The sequence below is a fragment of the Tiliqua scincoides genome, chromosome 9, assembly GCF_035046505.1.
Source record: "Tiliqua scincoides isolate rTilSci1 chromosome 9, rTilSci1.hap2, whole genome shotgun sequence".
Lineage (NCBI taxonomy): Eukaryota > Metazoa > Chordata > Lepidosauria > Squamata > Scincidae > Tiliqua > Tiliqua scincoides.
In genome coordinates, this window is record NC_089829.1 from 4581219 (window position 1) to 4598538 (window position 17320).

Sequence of the window (17320 nt, forward strand, 5' to 3'; positions counted from 1 at the left end):
AGGGTTGTTGTGAGGACAAAAGGAAGGAAGGAGCGCCTTGGAGGAAGGGGGGGTATAGAAATATGAAAAATACAAATAAACAAACTTGTCTAAGCCCACTTGGGGTCCACTTACCCCAGTATTCAGCTCCCAGCAACAGTCAGAAAGATGCCTTCATGATTACATGGAGAACCCAAAAGCTAGGCCTTTCCTGTTCCCTACCACCTGATGTTCAAACAGTATACAGCTCTTGGATATGGAGGTTCAACTTGGATATAATGGAAAATATTGAGCAACCTCTTCTCTTTATATTTATCCAAGCCTTTGAAGAAAGTCTGCCTCTGGTGATGCACTAAGAATCTAACTACGGAGAACCCCTGATTTAATGGACTAATGGGGGTGGATGTAGAAGAAGCATCTGTTAATGCTGGAAGCCCATTTAATCTGAATGCACAGAAGTCTGTGCAGACACACATGTACGAAATGTAGAGCATTAGTTTTTAATCAGGCAAAAGGCACCTGTTGTTTCCAAAGTCTTTTAAATCGAGGTCTATTAGATTGAGGGTTCACTGTATCGAGAAGCTAAAAAACTATGTAAGTGAAGGCTACAGACAAGATCTGTTGCATTTCTGTTCCCAGGAGCAAGGAAAACAAAATGGGGGACCTGCTTCTCCCTACAGGCCTTAAGAGCTCCTCCTTTGTGTAGTCCCCAGGGCAAGAGTGGAGGCTTAAGGCGCAATCCTAACCCCTTATGTCAGTGCTTTCTAGCACTGACAGAAGCGCAATGCAACTCCGAGGTAAGGGAACTTGGTATTCCCTTGTAATACCCTTACAAGGTATTCCCTTACTTTGAGGAAGCCTCCTTGAGTGACACCCAACTGCAGGATGCAGCACATGTCCCATTGACACCGCTGTGCCAGTGCTGGAAAGGGGTTACGATTCCACCCATAGTGAGACAAAAGCAAGTTTGCCTGATCTTGTCTGATCTTGGAAGCTAAGCAGGGTCAGGCTTGGTTAGTACTTGGATGGGAGACTGCCTGGGAATACCGGGTGCTGTAGGCTTATACCATAGTCTTTCCAGACTGAAGGTTGCCAACCATCTCCCTGTACTGAACACTATCTCCCGATCTTGTCTGACCTCGGAAGCTAAGCAGGGTCAGGCCTGGTTAGTACTTGGATGGGAGACCGCCTGGGAATACCGGGTGCTGTCGGTTTATACCATAGTCTTTCCAGACTGAAGGTTGCCAACCATCTCCCTGTACTGAACACTATCTCCCGATCTTGTCTGACCTCGGAAGCTAAGCAGGGTCAGGCCTGGTTAGTACTTGGATGGGAGACCGCCTGAGAATACCAGGTGCTGTAGACTTATACCATAGTCTTTCGAGACTGAAGGTTGCCAACCAACCAACCAGACCTCATAGCTGCAAAAGGCTTGAACACACATGGACTCGGTCTCCCAGTTTGTCTCTTGGGTCCAAACAGAGACCTCTCACCTGAGCAACATCTTCACGCTTGTTCCACTTAGTTACGACCAGCAGCTTTGCCAGGGCTCCTGGGAACTGATCCCGGATCTGATGCCTCATCTTCCACACCAAGTCCTTCTCATGCTCGTAGAGCTCCGTGTGGGACCTGCGTTCCAGGATCTCCCTCAGCTGTTGCTTCTGTGGCATGGCCAGTACACAAGAGCAAAGGCTTTAAAAACCGTTCATTAACCAACTAGCAAAATGATCGACAGCATGAAGCCCACACATGTCAGGCGTGAGTGTGGCAAGGAGGATTTGCAAGTCAGGCTGCAGGGTAACTTTTACTCTGGGCAAGGAGACGCATTGCCTCACCTCACATCAGAGATGCATTGCCTGCTTGCCCCAGTGTGAGATCTCTGCCGACAAGTGCTGGGCAACCTATTTCCACAGGGGAGGGCAATTTTTGCCCTCCCTACAACACTGCCTCTAAAAACCTTGCTTTGTCTATAGGGAGAACAGAAACTATCCAGATATGTTGGAGAAAGGGATTTCATTGGGGGAGGGTGGAGCTCCAGCCTGCTCTCTGCTCCCACACAGTCCCTTCAGCCACAGAGTCAAGCTTGCCCCCAGTGGCACAGACTGACCATAGACTGACCATAGGTCACCTTGGAGTGTGCCAGAATGCTGGAAACCAGCTTTGACAGGTGCAATAAGAGGTTCCACAGCAGACTCCACACTTACCTCTTCTGGATCCTCAACCACATTCCGAGGATCTTTGCCATTCTTTCCTTGCTCCAAAACCTGAAATGCAACAAACCCAGAAGCTGAACAATGGTGTACAAACACAATACAAATTACCAAAGGTGATTTTTTTCCAACTCAGGTGGTCAAACTAGCAACTGTTTCCCAAGGCTTCAGGCAGAACTCAATGGGGCTTTATTTCTGAGTAGGCATGCCTAGGATTGCGCTGCGAGTCATGACGCTACATCCACCCTCATGTGAATTGTATGTTTTTCCACTGCTGCTCCACCCAGTTCTCAAAGACTACCAGGATACAAAGGTGGGGGAAAGCAGATTTTTCCAGTGTTGCCCCAGCTCCAAGCAAGTTATGCTCCACAGAGAATGCGCTAAATCTTTCCAAGTCAAACAATGAAGTCCACATTCCTACAGTTTGAATCCTCCCAAACCAGCCACCCGGGGACCACAAATGCGTCGGACTGATTATCCCAACAAGCAGCAAGGCAGGCAGGTCTCTTGCTTATTTCTGAGCATACTTCAAGGAACTGATGTGCCCAGGATACAAATGTTTGTTCTTTGGTGGGAATGCCATATTTTCACACGCACCTTCTGAGGCTCCGTAGAGGAAAGGGTAACTCAACTGGTAACACAGACTTGCTCAAAACAGGCAGCCTCTATCAAAAATTGGGCGCCCGTTCTACTTGGATGGCAAATGGGCTAGTCTGGGACCAGAGCTGCCTTTTTTACCTGTTCGAAAGTTGGATAGTACACCGGGTACAGTGAAATGCTGGGGAAGCGGATGAATAGGGCTGCGGCACTTTCTGTGTTAGGGTTGGTCCGGACGGTGCCCATCGGGTTCAAGAGCTCTCCTTTCTCATCTGCAACACAAAACTGGGGGTGAGGCTAGATCACAAGGCTGGTGCCCGCCAGCCTCGACACAGAACGGATCAATACAAAACCCTCCCGACACAGAGAGGGGCAAGAAGAGCAAAATCTCCCGCTCCCAACTTGAAAGGTTTTGCCATGCAATTGTGTAACCTGGCCCAGCTTTTAACTGCACTCTGGTTAGCGTTCAAGGAGTCAGGGTAAATGATTCAGGAAGCCCAATCTGGTCACTGGACATTAGCCATCCCCAGGTCCAACACTGAAACGGCATGATGTACAGAATATCCTTTCAGTACCAGACCTATATTTCCATTCTTTATAGTAATGTTTGCAGGTAACCTGACTCTGAATGCCAAGTGAAAGGAAGTGCCAACAGGATAAGAACATAAGAACAGCCCCACTGGATAAGGCCATAGGCCCATCTAGTCCAGCTTCCTGGATCTCATGGCGGCCCCACCAAATGCCCCAGGGAGCACACCAGATAACAAGAGACCTGCAAGGCTTCCTGGGAATTGTAGTTAAGAACATAAGAACAGCCCCACTGGATCAGGCCATAGGCCCATCTAGTCCAGCTTCCTGTATCTCACAGTGGCCCCACCAAATGCCCCAGAGAGCACACCAGATAACAAGAGACCTCATCCTGGTGCCCTCCCTTGCATCTGGCATTCTGACATAGCCCATTTCTAAAATCAGGAGGTTGCGCATACACATCATGGCTTGTACCCCGTAATGGATTTTTCCTCCAGAAACTTGTCCAATCCCCTTTTAAAGGCGTCTAGGCTAGACGCCAGCACCACATCCTGTGGCAAGGAGTTCCACAGACCAAGTCTTACGCGCTCCATGAGGCCTGGTAAGCCACTGTGGGATACAGGAAATTAGACTCGATGGGCCTTTGGTCTGAGCGGGGTTCTTCTTATGTTCTTAGTTTTAAAATGCCAACATCACTCCCATTGAACTAGACCAGGAGTGTCCAAACTTTTTGGCAGGAGGGCCACATCATCTCTCTGACACTGTGTCAGGGGCCTGGAAAAAAGAATTTACATTTCAAATTTGAATAAATTTACATAAATGAATATATTAGAGATTGAACTTGTATGAATGAATGAAGGACTTGCAATAGCTCAAGGCCTATAAAAGGCCTTGCACAAAGCAAGGCCGGCCTTTCCTTTGCTGCTGCTGCTGCATCACAGACGTGAAACAGCAAGCAGAGGAGGGAGTCCTCATCCCACAGCTCACGTGAGAGGTTGAACAGTTGGCCGCCACGCTGAGAGCAGTTGTGTTAGGCCAGCGCGGGCCCCAGCAAGTCTCCAGAGGGCCAGAGGCTCATTGGAGACCGGGGGCTTCCCACAGGTTGGATTGGGAGTCCTCGAGGTCTGCAAGTGGCCCCAGGGCTGGGGTTTGGGCACCCCTGAACTAGACTCCCTTGCTTCCCCAGTGGCGGGTAGATGTCTATCCCACCTGGAAAGGACGACCACATAGGTAGACAACATTCGCCCGTCTTCAGCTGGTCTCGGTAGTCAAACAGCATGACATTGACCCACGCAATTGGGCAGTCCTGTGAAGGGGGGGGAATGAAAATGCAAGATAGTTTATGCACATGAAACATGAAAACTAAATGTTAGGACTGTGCAACCACTGGATCCGCAGAAAATTTACACTAGGAGGGTAAGCAGTTCCAGCTCCCATATTATTTTTTTATTGAGCCATAAAAACAACCAAAAGGGAGTAAGCCCCACTGAACACAACGGGGCTTCATTCAGAGCAGACGTGCATAGGCTTGTGTCGCTAGCCACTATGCTAAGCAGTCCAGATCCTTGGAGGGGACGGTTAAACGGCAATAAACCTGTTTACATGACAAACAGGCCCCAGAGCTCAGCCTGGCCACAAGCGCCCTGGTCTCTGTTTTTTTTCTTTCCATTACACGTTCAAGAAACACAAACACACACACAGGATTACTTCACGTCCCTGCTTTCTCCCTTCAATGCAAAACAGTTACACTTCCTAGAAACGTGATCAGAAATGACCTCCATCAAAACCAGGTGAGAAGCTGAGCTGCTGATCCAGCAAAGGAAAGAAAAAAAAAAAAGATGAGATACTTGGTCAGTCAGGGCCACGAGCAGGTGACTCAGCATCTTCTCAGGAAGCAGGGAAAATAGCTGCTGCATGACTCAGCAAGCAGGGCACAGGAAAGAGGAGAAGGGAGCAGGCTCTTGGCTCAGCTCCTGTCAAGGCCCCTGTTTTGTTTTGCATTTTCTCGGATCAGCTACACCTCTGGACTGCCCAGGCAGGACTGGCAGGACTGCCCAGATCAAATTGCAGCAACCGTTTGCATTCCTGGATTTTGTTTTCATTTCGCAAGGGATCGCAACGGACTTGGGACATGCCCAAAAGAGAGACCGGCGGCATCTGGACGACTCAGGCTGCAATCCTGTACCTGCTTTCTTGGGAGTCGGCCCCACTGAACCGAATGGGTCGCAAATTGCAGGCTGGGGGTCTGAGGTGGGTCTCAGCTCTTGCAAGCTGAAGACCACCGGCCTGACCTACAGCAGAACAAATTGGCCAGTGAGCCAGACTCCTTGGTAGCCTGCAACTGAGGGCGTTGCCACATTTTGAGTACTACCCCCCCACCCACATGTCCAAAATGCAACAGAAAGCCTCAAATGTTCCCCGTGAGGATAAACCAGGCAGAGCAGGAGGGAAGCTGCAAGCTAAACCTTGCCCTTCTGCTTTTCTTCTGCAGGAAATTACATATGAATGATATTTTTGAAAAGGTATCATCCACTTCTGCACATACACACCCCGCATGTGGTGGTACATTCCACTCTGCCTCTGCAGGGCTCCACCACCTCATTCTGTTGCCTGGTAGATTCCACCCTAACACAGGCCTAATTTATTTACTTAATTTATTTATTTATTTATTCCCCTGGGGGCTGGGGATAGAATAGGCCCTCAGTTTGGCTGTACTTGTCGTAAGAGGCGACTAAACAGCCACCGGGTAGATGGGACTCGTCAGCCTGGGAAGGCAGCTCATCTGAGAGAAGGAAAACTCTGATCCCAAACTTCCACTGCCTTGTGGCTACATCCAGTTATGGAAGAGGCTTCAGGAGTCAACCTGGAGGCAAAATCCGGAGCCGGAGTCCCTGAGGCAGTTCATGGCTGAACACAGTCACGTTCTGGCAACTCCTGCGACGTCGCTGGAACTAACCGTATTGGCCTCTGCCTTTCCATTGGACCATTTCAGCGACGTGGAGAGGGGGGATTTGCTGCATGGGAAACAGTCTATCCTCCATACCTGCTTTACCCAGGCTTCGCACACTGGAGAGGACACTCTGTTCCAGAACCACCATTCAGAGTGTGACACCATAGTCTTCCAAGACTGAAGGATGCCAACACATATATTCATCATCCACAAAGCGGCGAACAAATTAAAAGCAAAGCCTGAAAACAGATCTCTGAGAAAAGGGACACAGCAAAGAAGACTTACGGCTTTCTTTGATTTCTTCTTGGTGGATCTGGCCTTTTTCGCTCTCTCCACTACCGAGTAGAGGGCCAGGCAGAGCCGGGCCATGCGGGGCAGGTCACAGACGTTGATGTCAAACTCCAGCCTCTGCCCCCAAACAGGCTCTGAGCACACGCCGACTTCGGAACTGGAGACCATCTTGCACAGCATCTCGTGGCCGTGGTACAGGCCGGCCTGGACCACAAGCTGCAAAGGAAGGGCATCGAAAAGGTGGGCAAGAGCAGAATCAACCACAGCCTGGAAAGAGTTAACAGGCAGCAGGAACAGAGAAGGCCGAGGGAGGTGCCCTGGACCTGGAAGACAGGCCTGAACCCTCCATGCCAGGCAGCACTTTGGTCCGAGTCCGAGTCAAGGGCAATCTGTGACGCTCAGCCATGACTGAAGTTGATTGGTCAGGGGTGGTGCATCTGGGGAACAAACCCGACTGGCACCCCTTCTCTGTGCGCACGTGCACAGGTGCAAGCCAACTGCCCTCCACACCATCTGCCCAGAAACTGAACAGGAGAGGGAGGAGAACCTCCTTTGCCCCAGGGCTGCAGTGGGGTGTGCAGGAAAACTCTGTCCGCTGTGGGTGCTGCATCCCTGCAGCTTACTGGACGATGGAGGGGAGGACAGGAGCAGCTGCAGCAGCCCATCCCTCCGCCTGCTGGATGCTGCTTTAACATGTCCAGACGGTCTGGCCCTTGATGCTACATTGGGGGTTTGGGGCACCCAGAAATCTTAAAATGGCCCTCAGCAAGAAAAAGGAAGACTGTGACTCTTTTCTTCATTAAAGGGACTCATGCAGTGCTCCCTTTCTCCATTAAAGGGACTCAGGCAATGCTGGGGAGCGTTCAGGGACACGACCGCCCGCATGTGGCTTGAAATTTCTAAGAAACGGCAGCCACCTTCTTGCCGAGCCCCCTTGAGGCTCCCCCTCCCTCTTCCTGTAGACATTTCGGCAGCCCGGTTAAAGCTGAATGAAACAGCCTCGGAGGGAAGAAGGTGGGTTGCAAGGGCAATGGCCATGTGACTTCTGGCTTGGGTTCGGTTTGGTTTCACACACCCGCCAGCAGTAAACAACTCTGATGCTGGAGAAGGCGGCTGGTGGGGAGGGGGGAGAGACGACTCACCTTCATCCTCTCATCTGCATTCACTTTACTGCCTTGCAGCAAGTCCACGTAGAACTGCTGTTGAAGGGACCACAAAGACACAGAGGTTGGCTAGTGGGGGGAGAAGAAGGGGGGAAGAGGTCAACAGCTACCAGCTTATGCATCAACAGAGCTAAAATATGGACACAGAAGTACTACGAATATTTTTACATCACTTTTCAGTGACAACTTTTCAAAGCAGCTTTTGCTGGAAATTACACCAAGAACCAGAATTTATTTTGACAGCGTCTGCACAATTCTTTTGCTGCAAGGAAAAGCAATTCCCCCTCTCCAGTTGCAAGGATGTGCACAAACTTTTAATATGCCATTTGAAAAAACAGAGTGTAAGATTATGTACACTGGTAACCAGTACTGAATCTCTCCAATGGACTGCAGGTGGAAGAAAATTAAGATAACTGCATTCATGGAACTAGTGGATTAAATCTCCGGCATAACACCGATCTAAGACATTAACCACAAGGCCGCCCAGGCAAATTAAACATTTTTGTACTTGTATCTTGCCCTTATTCCAAAGAGTTCAGGGCAGCAGTGAGTTACAAATTATGCCCCCTCATTCTATCCTCAAACAACCCTGGGTAATAGCAGCTGTGCAAGGATTTGAACATGGGTGTTGTCTGACACCCCTAACCACTACACCACACTACTCCTGGGCTGCATCAAATTCTGATGTGGTCATGAAGGACAAAGTTGGTGCTAATAATAGCCTCCCCCCAATAGGTGGTGCTACTTGAGTGATGGGGATCCATAACTTTAAGAGAAAATTACTTGCTTTCTGAAAGGCCAGTATCATTTGGTTCTTTTGGACACAAAATACCCCAAAACCAAACCTAAAACCATTAATAGCAACCAAGACTCCATATGGACTAGAAACTTGATACATTCACAATTTCAAATGCAGAAGAGGAAGCTGAACAGGAGGGGGTTTCCCCGAGTAGACGCTCATTCCTTCCAAAATGGGGAAAAAGACAAGAAACCAAAACCACAAGCTGGCAAACAGCATATGGGGCAGAAACATCACACAGTTACTTGTGGGGATAGGGAGGGGGATACAAAAAGACATACACAGTGCCTGGGCACACCCTTGTTTGCTTATTAGCTGATGTGGAGCCACTCCGGGGTCATTTGCAGCCTTACCTTTTTCTTTGGGACAGGTGGAGGTTTGTTGCATCCTTTTGGGGACTGAGTGATCCCATCGGTCTGCTCCTCCCGCATCGCCACAATGGAAGAGGAGTGGACCATGGTGAGGTGGGGCAGAGAGCCGTGGTGCAGGCAGTCACGGATGTACTGTGGAGACAGGCGGAGCAGGATCAGGTATGGAAAATGCACACAAGGAGAGGGGGAACATGACTGAGACATACAAAATTATGCACGGGAAGGATAAAGTGGATAGAGAGAGATGCTCTTTACACCCTCACATAACACCAGAACCAGGGGACATCCACTAAAATTGAGTGTTGGGAGGGTTAGGCAGACAAAAGAAAATATTTCTTTACTCAGCGTGTGGTCGGTCTGTGAAACTCCTTGCCACAGGATGTGGTGACGGCATCTGGCCTGGATGCCTTTAAAAGGGGATTGGACAAGTTTCTGGAGGAAAAATCCATTATGGGTTACAAGCCATTGATGTGGATGTGCAGCCTCCTGATTTTAGAAATGGGCTAAGTCAGATGCAAGGGAGGGCACCAGGATGCAGGTCTCTTGTTATCTGGTGTGCTCCCTGGGGCATTTGGTGGGCCGCTGTGAGATACAGGAAGCTGGATTAGATGGGCCTATGGCCTGATCCAGTGGGGCTGTTCTTATGTTCTTAGAGAGTCAGTCCAGCAACTCGGACCAGTGAGGCAGGTTGGTGGTCAAGATTATGGCCTCAAAAGGAAGAATGCAATAATTGTAGCAAAATCTTGGGGAGTTTTTGCCTCCTCTTTTTGATGTTCAAGTTTCTAGCCCCTAAGGAAAAAGTCTGAAAAATAAGCGAACTGTTTCCAAGAAACAGCTCGATTTGGATGTGGTTTCCTGCAGATTGCAATTCTTGTACACTTACGTGGGAGTAAGACCCACTGAATTAAGTGGGACTTACGTCCAAGGACACATGCATACGATTGTGTTGTTGGTCACTCAATTCCTCATTTTTTCTCCAGTGTCATTTCTCACTCCTTCCTTTGCTTCTATTGTCTATTTAGATCAGTGATTTTCAACCTTTTTCATCTCACGGCACATTGACAAGGCATTAAAATTTTCAAGGCACACCATCAGGTTTTTGACAATTGACAAGGCACACCATGCTGCCAGTGGGAGCTCACTTCCCCCACTGGTCCTACTAATAAATGACCTTCCCTCAAATTCCTATGGCACACCTGTGGACCACTTGCGGCACACCAGTGTGCCATGGCACAGTGGTTGCAAATGGCTGATTTAGATCATAAGCTTACAGGTACAGTCCAGTTATTCTATTTGTGTCCACCATCTTGTTTTAGACATTTAAACAACAGCAAGAATAATCAATATTTGCCATACTGCTTTCTTCAGCCTACTTTGCCTCTCAGCATCAAGTAGTCTTGCCCCTCTCGTTACATGAACCAAGTGGATCTCCTTGTACTCATAAGGGATAGAAGATTGTCTATCTAAAAACACTTGGAGATTTTGAGAAGACTACAGCCCGGAGATGACAAAGACCTGCAACTTGAGAAAGTCACTTTAGGCCTGGCAGTGAAGATGCTGAACTAAATGGATCAGGAGCCCAATAGCCCCAGACCTATTATTCTTGAAGAGCTTGAAGCAGTTGACAAGCCGAGCCAAGTTATTCCACCTGCTCTTTGGTGTGAGCAAAGAAGCGTCTTGGCTGCCCTCCATGTGAGAGATGAAGGAGCTGCTTGTCAGCTTGCGTGGGAAGAAACTGGAGGCCAGAATGTGATACCAGATCAGAAAATTCCATCTGAAATGTTGTGGTTCTTGAAAGACAGAACCTTTCAATTGTAAAAATCCCTACGGGGATTTAGAACAGCCTGCCTTTGTAAACCGTCTTGAATAAAGTCTGAGAAATCTGACGACCAAGAAAGGTGGTATATAAATACCTGTATTATTACTACTACTACTACTACTACTACTACTACTACTACTACTATTCTATAAGACGCTTCCTATTCCTCTCTCACTGGAAAGCAAAGCTCATGTCTGAACAAAGCATCAGCCCAGGAGCCTGCAGCAAATGGGCAAAATCAGGAATATACAAATCACAATAAAAGAGCTATCACTGCACACATGCAGAGTGAATTTCCCCGGCCACTAAGTAACAATGGCCAGCCTGGGACAAGATGGAAGGGCTTCTAGGGTAGGAGAATTTGACTTCCTCTAATTTCAGAAATGAAGCACAAGGGTGTGACACCAATAAGTCTGTTGCCAGACTTTTCTCAATTGGGAGTAGAAACTTCCATTGCCGTGCCTTCCCCAAAGTTCCATTGCCGTGCCTTCCCCAAATAATCCTGGGAATTGTAGTTTGGCAAGAGTGATTTTCCAGGTGGCAAGAAACCACTGGTGTTTAAGAAACAGCATCCTGCGTTTTTAATCCAGAGAAAGTCAGACAGAAACACAGGCTCACCTGAAACTGGTACAAGGGATAATTCCCATAGAGATACTCATATTTCCCATTGACCCGCAGGGTGTACTCCTCTGGGCTGTTCACCTGCTGGTGACGGAAGACGGTTGCTTGCTTCTTGAGGGCATAGCTCATCAATGTAATGGGGAACTCCTTGGGGGCTATCTGGAAAGTGAAGCTCTCCTGGATGGTCAAGAGCATAAAAAACACAAGTTTTGGATAGAATCATTTGGGTAGGCTGTCAGGCTGCAATCTCAGGAATAAGTCCCACTGAACGTAACGGGATTTAGTTCTGAATCGTCACACATGGGATTGCACCATAAAGATGTCAACCAATTATTTTATTTTTAACATGTCTCTTGAAATTAGTGGCTTACAACAATGGCACAAGATAATATTTCAAAACCGATTCACCTCTCCCGTGACCAGAAAAACCCTCAGAACCTTTTAAGGAGTTTTTTAGGGGCAAATACTTTCTCCATCTTTACAGAAAACAATGTCAAGCTGATCAAACTGAATGCTTCCTTGTTGTTAAATATTTCCATTTACAAGCCGTTGTAGTAGAGACTTTTTTTTTCCTGCCATGTACATACTAAGTCGCCACCTCCGAGGCAGTATTTACAGTATTTAAATAGCAGAACCCAAAATGAGCAGAAAATGCAATTAACACATCAAACCCAGCAGGAGGAAAAGACCAAAAGATAAAACGATTTAAAACTGCAGCAAGTAATTATATAAAATAGCAGGAGCAGAGCCCCAAAAGAGCAACAAATCAGCTATTAAACACCCTGGGCAAATAAACCCATTTTAAGCTTGACATGGAAAACATAATAAATAGTGGTGCCACACAAACACATCTGGGGAGGGCAACCCCCCCCCCCATGATACCAACTCTCCACCCCAATGGTTTTGAATAAATGAAGCTGCCATGTTGAGTCAGGTCCTTAATCCATCTAATTCAATGTTGTCAGACACTGATTGGCAGCAGCTCTCCAGGGTTTTGAGTGGGGATCCCAGGACTACTTGGGGATGCTGCCAATACCTTAGCCCTTAGAGATCTTCTGCACGAAAAGAAGGGTTCTACCACCAACTGGCAGCCCCGTCCCCCTGCTGAAATTCAAAAGGACTTTAGGATTTACCCCTCCAGACTCAAACTTCACATTGACGAAAATGTTCTTGTTGGGGACGTGAAGTGGGCTTCTTCCAAGACCGTTGGCCAAGGGCTCCAGCTGCACAGGGAAACTGTACTCCATCCAGCTCTTCCAGTCCAGCTGCAGCCGCTTTTCCGCCTTCTCCTCGCAGAACTGTTGCATTTTGGCACGAAATTCGTTCACTTCCGGGTCACCCAGAGAATCAAACTCATGCAAGCCTGAAAGCAGACCAAAATAAAAGTGCCAGGATCCTTTATTTGTTCCAGCACTTGGGAATGTTTAACCACACCACACAGACTCTGGTAGTACTGTTGGCTCTCATCTGGAATGGAATCTTTGATAACGTCACAAACTCAAGTTCCTAGTCCACTTTTATATACTCTAAACCAGTTATTTTCAACCACTGTGCTGTGTCACACTGGTGTGCTGCAAGTGGTCTGCTGCAGGAGATTGGGGGTGGGCAGTTTCCTAGCAGGGCCATTGGGGGATGTGAGCCCCCAGCCAACAGTGCGGTGTGGCAATTCTCAAAAAACTGATGGTGTGCCTTGACAATTTTAGCACCTTCTCAGTGTGACATGAGATGAAAAAGGTTGAAAAATCACCGCTCTAAACAAAAAGTCGAGTGTGCTCTCCATTCTACTACTTAAAAGATTCTTGCAGGAGATGCCAAACTGGGCCCATCTGTACAGAAAACATGCACTCAGCCTCGGAGCTATGGCCCCCAACCCATTGCGCCACTCACTCTGTGGCACAGCCCAGAGCACACCATTGTCCTTTCTGACATGAAACCACAGGGTCCCACAATGGCACCCCCTCCACCTTCCCTCGGCACCTTTCACAATGAGCACTGCTCACCCCACCCCAGTGGTGCAAAGCACTAAGTTTTGCAGGGAGCCTCACTGCAGCGTGAAAGCGGACCGTCCCCCTCCCCTTCGGAGCTACTCGGACCGCCAGAACAAAACGGAGGTGTACACTGGAGAAGCCTCACCTTTGCCAATGAGCAGGCTGATCTGGGAGTTGATCAGCTTCTTCACCCGGTCCCCCTCCCGGGCCACAAGCCTCAAGACTGGCAGGAAGGGCTGGATGTCGCAGAGCCGTCGCTGCTCGTCCTCCAGCTCCTGCTGTTCGGCGGTCTGGTTGATGCACGTGAAGACGTAGGCCTCAGGGTCACTGAGCATATGGAAGAGGGGCTCATACTGTGCGTGGTGCCACAGCACCTGGAGAACGACAGCAGGACAATTGGCAAATGCTTCTGGAACCCTCCACAGATGCACGAAGCCGGTTTCCACCTACAACCTGGCCTGGGATCCCACTAGAACGTTCCACCTTCCATCACCCCATCCTGCCATCCTGCAAAGTCAACCCAAGCTCTCCATGAGTGACCACCTATTGGCCATAGACACATTGCCTTTGGCAAGCAGGGCCTTGTTGGACATGGTCAATGGCCATGGAGCACTCCCTGGTTGGAATCAAGGAGCTACTCCGCTTTGCTTCCCCTCTGAAGAGCTGGAAAACCTTTCCTTTTCTCATCTGGTCTTTGAGATTTCATCGATAGGAACGACATTTCTGCCCCACTGGAAACACATGCTGGGGAAAAGAATAAACAAGTCATTGGGCAAGAGAGACGGAGGCCAAAGATCCCAGCCATTAAGCCACTCACAAAGCCAGGACAAGTCGTATATTATCTGACAGCCTGCCTTCCTCCCTTGGGGTGTCTCAAGATGGCTTGCAATATCAAATTCAAAAACATCACTACAAAAACAAAGCAGCAGGCATGAAAGCAAAATCTTTATAAGGATCAAGCAAATGAAGCCAACTCAGGAGCGAAAAAGAGCCAGGCCTTCAACACTGGGCAGAAAACCAGCAAGGAGGGAGTTGAAGGCACAGTCCAAGACGGGTAATTCCTCCCTTTGGGGACCACCACTGAGGAGGCCCTCCCATGCGTCACCATGACAGAAACTCCAAAGGTGACAAGACATGCCAAAAAGCCTCCCTCCCAGATTGTAACAGATGGGTAGATTCGTTCAGCTGAAGTGGCCCTTTGGGTACCTTGGCTTGAACTGTGCAGGGTTTCAAAAGGTCATAAGCAGTACCTGGAATCATGCCCAGAATCAAACTTGTAACCAATGCAGTGAAACAACAACAGTGAGTCTTGACTGAATCTCCCCCACCTCCGGCTTCACTGAAACCGGCCTCTACCACAATCTGACCTATCTGGGTCGGCGTAGAAAAAAAATCCAGCCTTTGTCACAGCAGGTCTATTTATTCCCGTATCTAGTGGATGCTCACCTCTTTTATTTGTGCTTTGAAAGGGGCTGTTTGCTGCCGCTGTGTAGCGCCTGCAGCCTCAGTGGATTCCTTGGGTGATCTTAAGGTCCACCCCCCCCCCCCACAGCTTGGGGGACACCACAAAGGAGCCACACTTAACAGCATGTTCCATAACCCCCTGGGATTGGGGTTGATGTAACATGACAGTGACTCTTTGGGATGGGTTAAATGCACTTCCTTCCTCCTGGTTGGATCTGCCTGATCAATAATGCAATAAATGACGGAATCGCTTGCATTGTGGCAAAGACATGCCTGGCAGCTACCAAGACCAAGTCACTTGTTCAGGGGGCAAATTCTGTGTTTTGTTTTTCTTCTTTTTTTAAAAAAAAAGCTCCATGCTTTTTTCCTTTCTCCCCCCTTCCCCATTTGCCCTTCCCCACTCCAATTTCCTCTCCCCCACACCTGGCTTGTCCTGTTTGCCTCCACCCAGCCCAGCTCAGTTCCCCCTCCCCTGAGCAATGGACTCTCTGCAAGCAAGGACAATTCCCCCCCCCCCTACAATGCTCCCAGGTGATGGAATTGCTCCCTGGGAATCAAGGGAAATGGAGGAGCACATCTTCTTTTCTCCCACCCCAGCAACCAACTGGAGATGATTCAGTAGACTCCAATGAGACCCCTTTGGTTGCCATGGGACTCCTGGCAGCCCAAAATGGCACTTGGGCACCCCTAGGCCAGTGGTTCTCACACATTTAGCACCGGGACCCACTTTTTAGAATGAGAATCTGTCAGGACCCACTGGAAGTGATAACTGAAAGTTACATCATCAAGCAGGAAAAAATTTTTTAACAATCTTAGGCTGCAATTCTACCCACACTTACCCAGGAGTAAGTCCCATTGACTATCACTGTTCAAAGCATATACAGAGTAGCTGTTAAAAGCACAGGTCTGTAATTTCTCCAGATGCAGTCACATACCATGGTAGCACCATGTCTAATATATTAAAAATTAAATATTGAAATGAATGGGGACCCACCTGAAATTGGCTCGTGACCGACCTAGGTGGGTCCCGACCCACAGTTTGAGAAACACTGCCCTAGGCAATATGCTGCCTGAGCCAACAGTCTCAATCAGCCTCACAGATAGACCTGTCCTGCTCCCCAAATCTGCGATTTGTGGTCTTAGGACCAAATCTGTCCTAAAATAGCTCAGAGGATGAATTACCTATGGAGATTAGTGCCCCTCCAGACAGGATCTCTGTTTGCACCCAAGGCTGGCAGGAAGAAGGAATGGAGAGAATGATGGCCATTTCCTGCACTTTCAGTGTACTGAAATCCAGCAGTTCCTCTGTCCTCTCCCCAGCACTAGCTGAAGCCCACAGGTCCCCTGCTAGGCAGAGGAGTAGAAAGAAATGTGGTATTTTATACAACCCACGTTGGAAGTTAATTTAAGATGATGCAGTAGGTAGAAAATCACTACAAGCCAGGTTGGAAGCGTGACCTAGCTGTTGGAGGGTATATAACCCTGAAGGAGAAAAACACCCTGGAACCATCAACATATTGCAGTTCAGGCCTTCGCACTCCAGGCCTTCCAAAAACTAACCAGTGTGGACAAACAAAAGCAGACATATTGCTTTGAACCCCTGGGTGCAACTGGAAACAGCCAGGTTGTTCTCTTGACCCAGTAAGACCATTCACATGGTCTGACTCTCTCATTCTGCCTGCTCAAACCCAAACCAAGAACGTAAATACTGTTTCCGGAACAGCGATCGGCACAGACGTGCCTCTTCTTGGAAGACGGCCAAAGTCTATCTGACTCAGCATCTGGTTTATGAAAGTGTCTGTCCAGATGTGTCCAGGAAGACCACAATAACTCTCCCTTGCTTTGTTCCCCAGTCATTGGTATTCAAAGGTACACTGCTTCTGAACATGGAGCCTCCACTCAGCTGTTGTAAGTGAACATCCTAACTTTCTCCTCTCCGCACCAGGCATAATCTTATAATCTCCTCTCTTTAATCAAGTTCCCCCCCCCCCAAAAAAAACCCCCAAAAGTCTCCCATTGTTTTAGACTTTGTAGGGAAGGTGCAGGTAGGCAGAGACTGAGAAGGGCTCTTCCTACTAATCTGACACCTGAGGCGAGCGCTTCAGCAGGTCTCATGGATGGGCCAGACCTTTTGGGACTTGCAGTTTCTAGCATGCTGTTAATGATTTCTTAGTAGCCTCCAGTTCCCACTTCCCAAATTACACTTCCCAAAATCCCCTGGGGACTAAGGGCCCAATCCTATCCAATTTTCCAGTGCTGGTACAGCCGTGCCAATCTTGTGTGTACTGCATTCGGTGGTGGTGGGGCAGTCACAGAGCCCTTCTCAAGGTATGAAAACATTTGTTCCCTTACATCAAGGCTGCATTGCGGCTGCACCGGTGCTGGAAAGTTGGACAGGATTGGGACCTTAAGCTTGCAGTGCAAATATGCCAAAACACACCCCACATGCATCGACTTGGGTTCCTTTGCACCAGGAGTTTACTTTGAAGAAAGGCAGAGTGGGGAGCTGACAAGACACGGCTCCCTTCTTCAGAGTGAAA

General features: G+C 48.5%; 1 protein-coding gene across 2 annotated transcripts in view; it reads right to left on the reverse strand.

Annotated features, from left to right (window-relative positions):
* Window positions 1–17320, reverse strand: part of PIK3CD (phosphatidylinositol-4,5-bisphosphate 3-kinase catalytic subunit delta) — a 30361-nt gene that overhangs the window by 7928 nt on the left and 5113 nt on the right. For both annotated transcript variants that reach the window (XM_066636868.1, XM_066636869.1), the window contains 10 exons: window positions 13462–13690; window positions 12462–12691; window positions 11326–11505; window positions 8871–9020; window positions 7698–7787; window positions 6550–6771; window positions 4524–4620; window positions 2928–3058; window positions 2184–2243; window positions 1473–1640 (listed from right to left, as the gene is read on the reverse strand). In XM_066636868.1, the coding sequence (XP_066492965.1) occupies window positions 1473–1640; window positions 2184–2243; window positions 2928–3058; window positions 4524–4620; window positions 6550–6771; window positions 7698–7787; window positions 8871–9020; window positions 11326–11505; window positions 12462–12691; window positions 13462–13690 (1557 nt within the window). The remainder of the gene's footprint in view (window positions 1–1472; window positions 1641–2183; window positions 2244–2927; window positions 3059–4523; window positions 4621–6549; window positions 6772–7697; window positions 7788–8870; window positions 9021–11325; window positions 11506–12461; window positions 12692–13461; window positions 13691–17320) is intronic.